Here is an 11,363-nt window from a genome sequence, read left to right as displayed (position 1 = left end):
AATAATACCCCCGTGACGCAATTTTCGGTCAAGGTAGGTAATATTCCGGAAAAATTATGTAAGTTTTGTATACATAAACAAGTTCATCTGCAATGATTGTTTTCTCTCAATTTTTCCCGTTGTCAAAATGAGTTGAAATAGCTATATAGTTTTTAAAAAAAATACTATTATTTTGGTGATTGATTTAAACTTAATTAATCCTGAAAAATGTTTATAATAAAATATAATAAACTGCCTCAAATATAAGAAAACTACCTTACTCTTTAAATCACGGATTTATATTACAGGGATCGGACACTCCCAATTAACCCTATATAAATGATTAAATATCTTGTCGTGCACCCGATAAAGGTACATCGATCGATAATTTATCGGCGCTAAGCAAAAAATGCCCGTTCGCAACGGATACCTATTTTACAAAATACCATATAGCTTTTTTCATTTATTATCCGATTTTTGAAATTTAAAGTTTATTTTTTTTTAAAAAAATGCTTGTTTAATTCAAATATCTAATTTATTTTTTAAAGATACAGACTATCTGTCTGCAACGACGATTAAGAAATTAATTTGATGAAATCCGCGGTAAATTTACATTTTTTAAATCAAGTGAAGAGTACTAATAGATTAATTGAGATTACAAAGGGTATTTATATAAATTTCCTCAAGTCACCTGAGTAATGATTGGTTATTTTCCGAAGGATGACTTTAAAAAAAAATCTATAAAAAAATGCATAGTAAAATGTAGTAATTTGATTTTTTTTGCCCACTAACCATTTACAGGCATATTGCCACTTTAACACATGGCACTCTTTACCTTATAGTATACACATCTCTTTAGCATTTTCTCCCTTTTCCGTTGTACTTGTTGCGGTTTTTGTATTTTCTGATCGCATGATCAGTAAATACAAAGCTAACATCCACGGTCTAACACAAAATTTCCTAACAGACCTAACAACGCAAAGTAGTTCTCACTCAGAACTGCTTAAAAACCAGCAATTTAAAAGAAATAATAATTTTTAATGTAGGCATTTAACGAATTACAGTGCATTAAAAGTTTAGAGTAGTCAATAGAAATATGAGTTTACAATCACAAATTTCGCGGATGAATATCTTTTTTACCCAATGAAAAATGTTCGGCTATTTCCGTAAAGCTTAATCAATGAAAATGCTATTTTTAGCTATGTCGATTACCGTAGTACACAAATAAATCTGACTGTCGAGTGGTGGAATATATACACGTCGTACTGTTTTGTCGAGAAGATTTTCGCTAAATTATTTTCATCAGTGTTAAACAACAGGTTTATCGTGAACAAAATATCTCGAAATTAGTAAAAATTACAAACACGAAATGGAAATTCTCAAATGAGAATTACAATGTATTTGTTTTTATTCAACCTACATATGTATTACTTCACCGTGGTGCAGAGGTGTGAGAGGCCTAAGGTTCAAATCCTAGTCAAGGCAACTTTTTTTTTAAGTGTCTTTTTTAAGGAAGTAGCCACGATATGGAAGGATAAAGTGTGGCTGTCATAAAAAATGAAAAATGATTTTTTGATGCAACTCGTCATGCAAAATTCCATATGTATCAATCTCAAACTGTTATAGACGCAATCGCTGCGTAATATTAATTATAGTATATAAAAATAAACTTATACAGGAAAATACATACAGATAGTCAGTATGATTTAGATTGCAAAGATCAGAAAATACCACAGAGGTTGCAGCCCTTTGATTTTCTTTGTTTTTATACACTTTAACTCATGTTTCGTTCACATCTCGGCGGTTGATCCATCTTTCCTGGACAACTAACCAGTAATTACTAATTACATAACTATAGTTTAAAGCAAGCTTGGATGATCTGTACTTGTAACGATTTCGTAATTCTGTGATAGAAATTACATGTATGTAATGCTATTTAATTGATATGAATGCATTTTTGTTCTTCATACTTTTTTCCTATATCACTGTTGCGCATGGTTCAATCAATCCCATATTACCGAAAGGTCCCTTAGTGGTAGAAAAGTCTCTTCCATCCTTAGTCAATTAGAAATATTTGTGTTTACAATTTCGTAAAATCGTATGATTTCCTTTATATTAATCGCACTTTCACTTCCAACCCTTATTTATTTAAATAATGTGTATATATCTGTATTTCCTTTCAAAATATCAAAACATCCTTCCAACATGTCAGTATTCGTCAGTGTGATAGTCGCTTTGTAACTTCTTACCACTTATTCCTCAGTGAGTTTTTATTATGACCAGTATGCCACTTCCTACTCGAACTTTTTACCTATTTCCAAAACTCGCTGGTTCAATAAGTTTTGAGTATCGTCCTGATTTAACTCTTGTTAAAGATAAATATCTATCCGAAAGCCAAATCTGAGTTGGACGCCTGCTGCATACAGACATCTAGAATGAATCCGAGTTTACTTCAAGTCTGATATTCACTCGTCTGGTTTTAATGAATTTGATTCATCGTTCCTGGGCAGGCTGTCAAGCAGTTTACCATAACATGTACTAGTTGCCTTCACTTTCGCAAGGAACTGATACCTTCTATACATGCAAGAGCAGAGGCACAATTCGAATGACCGTAGAAGTAAAATTAAAGTGACCTGCACCATCCGGGAATCGGAACCGGGTCGCCCAATTCACCGCCCAACGCTCTATCTATTGAGCTTACAAGACGACTCCGATCTTGCATCTCCAGCAGTTGCTAGCCGCTATTTTATAAAAAGGTCCATTTCTGCTTACTAAAACGTTAAAACTATTGTATGTTTTATGCAAATTTTAATAATATCATGCAGGATATTCTTGCTATATATTGACATTCTTATCAAAAGATATATAGTCGTTTCAAACATATTCTTATCTAGTAAGTGCATGATAGGTATGAGAGAGGGTTCCGTAGCCGATTGGTTGACTTCAAATCACTTACCCCTCACCGATGTCGGCTCGTATTCCGCCGGGGACTTTCGTGGATTGTTTCATGTGAAGATGTATCCATCTAGCTTATGGAAGGCCGGTGGTTCTATACTAAGGTACCCACTTCTGTCTGAAATGTACGGAGGACCACCTGAAAGCCTACTCTACCAATAAAGCTGGAAAATCATCAAATGAGCCGCGTCACGACAAAACCAACATAGTGCGTTTGCGACCAGCATGGATCCAGACCAGCCTGCTCATCTGATCAGGGTCCATGCTGTCCGCTATCAGTTTCTTTACTTGTAATAGAGTTGGTAAGCGAACAGCATGGATCCTGATCAGACTGCGCGGATGCGCAGGCTGGTATCCGCGCAGTCTGGTCTGGATTCATGCTGGTCGCAAACCCATTATGTTGGTTTTGTCGTGACGCGGCTCAAATGATCTTCATAGTGTCAGTGTGACTTTAAAATTGTGACTTTAAATCCAACAAAAATACGTGGAGCATTCCAGAAGTACATGCATTCCTACATAACACCTTTTAAAAAAAGAATAATGACTTCATTAACATGTCTGCGTATATTCTAATAACGGACTACATTGTATAAAGGCGTAAACCACATCTAATCATTCAAAATACACGTTTGTTTATTTTTAAGTAAGACATCCGGAACATTTTTTTCAGACCTCCAGGATCGGTACTTCCTCATTCATGTTTAAAGGACTCTTGTCTTTAAATTAAAGCTGTACATGTCTGATACATACTTTTGGTTTTCAGGGGTTTTGGATGGTGCCCGTTTGGGGTTAAATACCCAAACCCCAGGTTTTGTGGGTTTCGAGCCTTACTGGGGTAAGACCAGTTTTATGTGTTTCATATAAACCCATAGTGGTTTGTTCCTGGATTGAGGTCAGATGCCATACTTAATCTTTATTCACAGCTGAGTTTAAGTAATGATTAAACTATATTTGATGGGCCAAAGTGTGAGCAATGTAACGTTCTGCTTTCCTTGATTGAAGGGAAAAGAACTATTTCTCTAAATATTCCTTTACGAATCTATAGTTCACATTTGACCTTTAAGTTAAAGTACATTGTTATAAAAGTTCATATGGCATTATTACTCACTTCAGTAATAGTCAGTTCACGGTGTACTAATCCCCAAATAAACAGGAACTAACAATCGTAAATTTAATATTTTATTGACAAAAATTGCTCCCTGGTGTCTAATATCCCGTATTTATGGCTTTAGATAATAATTATTTAGCAAAACAATGACCCCTTTTTGCCAGTAAAATAAATCAGTGGTAAATTAAGGAACTTTTAACGAAGACATAAAAATGTTTTTTACAGATGATTAGTAAATATATTGAATCATAGTTTGGAGACTTTTCTGCAGAAAATGTGTCAGATTTGCGATAAAAATAAAGCATAGTCGTTGACTGGCTGCCCGGGTTTACTTATTGCGACGTCACAGGGAAAGTGATAACGATAGAAAAGTCATATTCAGATACTCGTGCATTTGTTACTTTTCCTGGGGTTTAATATTTTGTCTATAATATAAAAGAGAAAGACCATCAAAACACTCGATTAATACTCGAGGTCTACAAATCGATGCTCTTTCTATTACTTAAACTATTGATGATTTTACATGACGAAGAATCTATTCACGTGACGAAGGTAGGTCGGTTAATCTACTTTGATACCCGCCTACCCACCCCCTCCCCACGAAAAAACACGCGGACGGGCACATGATGTTTCAATCAGTAAAACTAAAATGTTGCACTTTAACCTTTACAGTGAGTGCGTGCGTATGTGTGCATATTGCGTGTTCTACTTTTTCTCTGATGCTTAGTTCTCAAGATAATTTTCTATGTCGTCACTGAGAATGACATCTTCTGGATCATACCCCCACGGTTTTCGTGTATATTCTTCTTCAGTTACAAACCCATCTCCTAGAGAAAAAAAGAGAAGAACAAAGTAATATAATTATTGTTTTTATTTCCTTTCCTAGACTTCGATGGATAATGAACGCCACTAGTTGGTAATACACGATGGAAATAGAAAGTTTTTTTTTATTTATTTCTATGACAATTAAAATACAATTCATGCAATAAATCTCGAAATTAAGCTATTTCTGCCAGTGATCTTTTTTATCCGCGTTCTAAATAATAATAAAAAACATACTCTGTAAATCTTTAATTGTAATGTAATTTGTATTGCATATTTGTGTGTACGAGTAATGTTTTAAAACGTTTTATTCGGCTAAGTGCTAAACTGACTATACATACGTCCGATTCTTATGAATAAAGAAAAATTAAAATGTAGCTATATTTAAAACTAATTAGTTATATAATTTAGATATTAGTGAAGCCTGTACATCCACACAACTCAAATTCAAAAACAATATAGAAACCCACTACAACAGAAATAATAAATCTTAATTTAAATTCTAAATATAATAACTATTCGTCGTGGACCAGAGTAAAGTGTCTTGCACATAATAATGTGGGACCGTGGGATGTACAGACACACATATATTTCTAAATTAAAAAAAAAACTTCTTGATTCCCACTAGGCCTACAACATGTACAGAAACAGTTAAGTATATTTCACCGTCGGATGGAATTTCGCATGAGTGATAAATAGTGGGCTTCTCTGGGGCATTATAACAACATAATTGTGACAGTCACTCGTTTATTACCAACTACTTCTTCAGCAAGCGACCTCTCAACGCAGACATACAAACATGTATTTGCGTGTTTGTTTTCTTGGTTGAATGGTTTGTGTGATAGTTGTTTATTTGTTGGTTGGTTTTGATGAGGTCGGTTGGCCGGTTGGTTGATTAGTTAAATAGTGGTTGTTTGTTTCATTGGTTGTTGTTTAGTTGGTTATTGTTTGGTAAGTATATTGGTTCCTTTTTGTATCAACATGCTCCTAGCGTGGGATTCAGGCGTTGATTTTTTTTTTGCTTATTCATAACATACGCGCTATTTCATACTCGATCGTGTTTTGATGTCGATTTGCCAGACAAAAGCACATAAAATCGGCAGACTAACATGCACCTTGTTTTGGGCTATAATTATAAGGTAACGTAACCTTGGTAGCGTAACGTATAATTCATCCGCAATCTCATTAAAATCATATCCTAACTGTCGCTTCACTACCCTACGCTCGTAGCGAAGAGTAACGGAGCGACATCGATGATCTGATTTTAATGAGATTGAACTCATCCGCCGTGTATGCTGAAATTTTTTGAATTGTTCAGTTTGTTTTCGGTCTATGTGTATTGGAATGTACTTTGACGTATGACGGTGTGTCTAAAACGTGCACGGCGTATACTTAATGTATCTCTAACGTATATCTGTGTTAATTAGCGTGTGTCTAATACGTAATAGTTACCGTACGAGGAATAGGTCTGCATAGTATTTACAGACCCGGGTGGCGATTTGAAGACCGAGAGAGCGTAGCGATCGAGGTTTTTAAAAGGCCACCGGGCCTGTAAATACTATGCAGACCTATTCCGAGTGCGGTAACTATCTCTACCTACATGCTCTTTTGTTTTTTCTATCCATACATCAGTTTTTAGCTCAGTATTTATTAATATTACTCACAACAAGAAACATATTACTTATGTACTTTATCATGTTTAAGAAAGCATTCCAAAGCCAAGCAAAGAGATACCATCCGCTACGCTCTTGTAATTCATTCGTTCACAAATCAGGTGTTATTTGAATATTCTCGTGATTTTCGTGGGGTTTCATTAGGTAATGTACATGTTGAGTTGAGTCAACAGAAAATGAAAACAGAACTTGTCGAGTAGGGAAAGGTAAGATCATTATTTTGATATATGAATACATAACATATTAATAATATAAACAAATACTGAGGAAGATAAAAATGTTTTCTAATCATAAAAACAAAAACGGAACACTTTATCTTTATATTTAATAAATTTTCATGGTAAATAGATGATCAGGCTATTTCTTATATAATTAAAATATACGATTTTTCAAAGGAAAGTAAAAGACGGGGTTCTATGAATAAATATTAGTAATACATGTAGTTACACACCGTTATGTAAGTTGGGTTTTGTTGTTTTTGTTTTTTATGATGGCTGATTTTAAATGTTCTTAGAATTTCATCCATGCATATTTGGAAGAATTTTCTTTCCGTGTATTCTTAATTAGCATTATCCGTTAAGCATGCGGTCTATCTAATGGAAGCACAATCGTTTTCTTGGTACTGGTATACAAAATCAAAATTGTAATGTAAAAATAACTGGGAAAAAATAAGAAAAACGGTCTTATACTTAAGATGAACTATACTCTCACTGCAAGTAATATTTTGGGAAAGAAAGATGCAGAAGTTGACTTTGATTCGATATGCACCAATAATATAATCGTCGTATTTATCCTATGATGCAGAATTGTTAAAATAATGCAGGATTGTGCAAATTCAGACAAAGTTGTGGAAATAAATACCGAAAACTAGTATCTTATGAAGCTATATAGTTTGGCAAATGTGTTTGGTATACCGAAAAGCAAACTTTAAAGAAAGGCTTAATGTGCGTTGTTACACTCATTAAATATCGGCGAAACACAACACTTCAACGCCAGAACAGTAGCCAGTTCGTTTTTCTCACAAATAATCTGGAATATAATTTATGAGGGTACTTACAGTCGTATGCGCTAATTTATTTCGATTAATCTTTAAAATATATATTGACCCTTTTTCCTATTCAAAGTGGGCATTATCCCCCCCCCCCCCTCCACCACAATTCAGCGTTATTTTACGGTGAATATTGTGTACTGTAATGCACGAGTTTCTCGACTTCACATATTTTCTATTGTATAGAGAACAATAGAACAATAACCGGTCGGTATGTATTTGCAGACCTGTTAACCGGTCGGTAAGTGATTTACTAGACCGCTTTTAACAAAGGAGCCGGTAGGTTAGCTCATTTACGTTAGTGTAATACGCTATAGTGTGACAGTACTGTTACACGAGCAAATATGGATTTCCCTTCTTACTTTAAAAAGTATCTTATTTTATAAAAGACATATAGATCTATAATGAAGAAAAATAACATACCATTGAAATCAGAAGCGCTAAATGCCATATGCACGTTCTCTGCCGTACCCGTCACGCGTACAAGTTCGATTATTTCAATGGTTGCATCTCCATTCAGATCATAGGTACTAAAGTTTACTGGAAAAGGTAATGGTTTAAATGATCCAGGGACTGTCTTGAAATTAGTTAAAGGTATCTGAAATACAAATTCACATATAACGTTTTAGTTACGGTAAAAATGACTAGTACATATTAGTTCATCTTCCACAGAAAGCAGAATTGACATTTATCTCTAATTTAAAACATATAGGCTCTTCCGGTAATTTGACCCGCTGTTGTAGCATGAACTATTGATGAAATAAAATGCGTATTTTTATTTTACTTTTTTTTTCGCAGTACAAAAAGTATTTTTTACTGCAATGAAACATATTTTCCGTACTTTCACCGGTGTCCTGCCGGACTACTTTCTTCTTACTTCAGCCTATACACAAAATTAGAAGGGAATTCTTCATATAAGAGAAAAAGTATATAATAAACAGAAAATTCATGTTTTTTCTATTAATACTGGATTTATTTTCATCTTGTGGTAAGAAAGTTATCATATTTCACTCGTAGCTATTGCCACTCGTGAAATATTTATTTTCATACCACTCAATGAAAATAAATCCTGTATTTATCGAAGAAACAACTTGAATATCCTCTATTTATTAAAGTAAACGTATTTTTTCTTCATCTAAATATGGCAATGAACAGTTGCACATTTCATATGTAACACTTAATTCGACTTCTTGTATTGACTTGACAAGTTTCAAAATAAACTGTTTAAATGATCAAGATTATTAATTCCTTTTTGTACGTCCCTTAAATTAAATTTCAAATTTTCACATGATACAATTTGTTTATCAATGTGCACGTACATGTATCTCTATTTTCGTGTCATTTTAGTTATTAGCATTTTACTGTATTATATAAAACTGGTTTACCTTTTCTTCCGCACGTAGTCTTCCTAAAAACTTTACCAGTTTCCCTACAGTTTTTTCTTGGTTTATTCTTAGCCGCAGAGACTGCGCTTTTGTAGAGCTTATTAATTTAACAAGAATTAACACAATTAGACAAATATAAAATCTCATTATTTCCATCTTGAGAGTCTTTAAACTAAGTTACGATGTAAAGAAAATAAGAAGAGAAATTTGTAATGAAATCTTAAGGTTGTTCACCGTAGGGAACGTGTTACAGTATCGCGTTTTTGGGTTACAGTATAGAATTTTCAAGATGGAGGATTATTTATAGGAAGAGAGGTAGGTGATTTTTACTCAGGTCCATACTACTATTTGTTTAGTTTCTAAAATATGTTTTTGTGCTTTGCTTGTAAGGAACAGAATCCGGTATCTAGTCATATATTTTCTTCAGACCCTGCACCGCAGATTTATCTCTATATTGTCTCATAAACGTGCAGATTTGACAGTCTAAAAATTTGAATCGAGAGACCAGCGCATTTTTCTCCCATTCCGACATTATTTAAGCATGCCTAGATAAAAGTAAATCTAACATCACAAACGTTAGTCCTTTGTGTTTAGAAAAGTTTATAAAAAAGTAAATGACCAGTAGAAACCTATTTTCCTGTTGGTAAAATGCGTTTGAAAAAAATAAACAATGTTACAGTATAGAGCGAGGTTAATTTTTGAAGGGTTACAGCATAGACCTAGCGACTTTTGATCCAATTATGTTACAGTTTATACCCAGAGTTCGGTTACAGTTTAGATACTTGCCAAATTTCAAACAAAGTTTGTGTATCCATTATTTTAATGAAATAACTCATACCTTCTATTTAATACATTCTTGAAAGGTTGTATTACTTTTTTTTCAGCAGAAAAGTTATAGTTTGTGCTATTTTCTTACTTTAAGTTTTCAGATTGAGACTTTTTTGCAGAATAAGTAATGTCCTAAGTAAGGACTGTTTTCACGACAACAACAGTAACTTTTATCGAATTGTATTGAGAGAGGAAAGATTATTGCTTGATTTCATTACACATTATAATATAATGCCTATAAGTAATTAAATAGAAGAAAAAAGAATCCTTAACAGAAGTCCAACACGGAAAACATGAAAATGTTGCAGACTCAGTTTGATTAAACCTGTTTATGGACGGTAGTGGGTAACTGCAAGCTACCATCCACGCCTCCTAGCATGGGCTTTCAAAAACAGAATTTACATTAAACATGACTAGTACACTTAAGATTTTTTAACATCTGTGGATGTGTTTTCATATGTCGGTTATCATGGAACCTTCAATGTGAACACGTTATTGCCATTCTATGAAAAAGCGGCATATTACCACCAGGTTAAAAATTGCGTGTGCCCTAAACGAGAATACAATGAGTGAAAACTAAATAAAAATGAAATTTTTTGAGAGGGGGATCGGAGGTTTATGAAGCCTGCATACCATACGATAAGCTGTCAAAAGACAAAATTAAAAAGTGGGCCCAATACCCTAAGAATAAATTAAAACGGGTTTTTGAGGTGAAGCAAATACTGCAATTTTAAAATTTTATTTTAATTTGGAAAATTTCCATTTTACCAAAAAAGTATTTTGTAAGTTTTTAAAAAGGGGTTTGTTACTTTTAAAGCTTTTTGGATTTAATTTTCCCAACGACACTAGGCCCAGGGTGAAACTTTCCCGGGTTTTAAAGTTAAAGAAATCCCCCAGATACCCTTTGTTGAAACATTCAGGACACAAAGCAGGCACCTGACTAGAACCACCGACCTTCCGTAAGATTAGCTTGAATAGACCTTCCTTCACATACAAAGAATCCAAAGTCATGATTGGATTTCAAACTACAGCAGTAAATGAAAGATGAATTGAAGTCGACCCCCGGCCTTATCCCGACTTCCTGCCACTATTACTATTATGTACCTCCATCAGGCTCACTTAGAGAAGATATTGTAATTGTCCCGACCTTTGAATTTTATACTCCTATAACTTTTTAATATTTACCTTTCTTTTTCAGAAAACATGAAAATGCTTATACAGGAATGTCTGAAATAAAAAAAAAAAACGACTTTTAATTTAATAATGACAAAAAATCGTAACTTTTAACAAAGAAGCATTCGAAAATGACGCCATGATCATGATTTGATTTGAATGCTTATTGGTTCTAAGATGAGAAGGGTCTTCAAGACATTGCCTTTTTTCAAAAATCTATGCTTGAGTTTTTGTATCCCCAATTACAACCAAAACCATTTGAACAACTTTAAGGTAGAAAGTCATGTAAATTTCATCATATTTAGTCAAGTTGCTCTATACTGAGCGGATGAAAATTTGCATATAGCATGTGTACGACAGACGGACTAATAGCCATCGGGCCAATAAGCTCA

At 33.9% G+C, this 11,363-nt stretch overlaps 1 protein-coding gene across 1 annotated transcript; it reads right to left on the bottom strand.

The window, feature by feature from the left end:
- Positions 1-4,100: 4,100 nt before the first annotated feature.
- LOC132723104 (uncharacterized) lies at positions 4,101-9,177 on the bottom strand. The gene is made up of 3 exons (XM_060707769.1): positions 8,971-9,177; positions 8,009-8,183; positions 4,101-4,869 (listed from the first exon to the last, which is right to left on the bottom strand). The coding sequence occupies exons 1-3, from the start codon at positions 9,124-9,126 to the stop codon at positions 4,766-4,768; spliced, it is 435 nt and encodes a 144-aa protein (XP_060563752.1). The 5' UTR covers positions 9,127-9,177; the 3' UTR covers positions 4,101-4,765.
- Positions 9,178-11,363: the final 2,186 nt, after the last annotated feature.

The sequence above is a fragment of the Ruditapes philippinarum genome, unplaced genomic scaffold (genome assembly GCF_026571515.1).
Source record: "Ruditapes philippinarum isolate M1 unplaced genomic scaffold, ASM2657151v2 ctg14005_1_1_1_1, whole genome shotgun sequence".
Lineage (NCBI taxonomy): Eukaryota > Metazoa > Mollusca > Bivalvia > Venerida > Veneridae > Ruditapes > Ruditapes philippinarum.
Note: the sequence above shows the minus strand (reverse complement) of the source record. Positions and strands in the feature narration are given on the sequence as shown.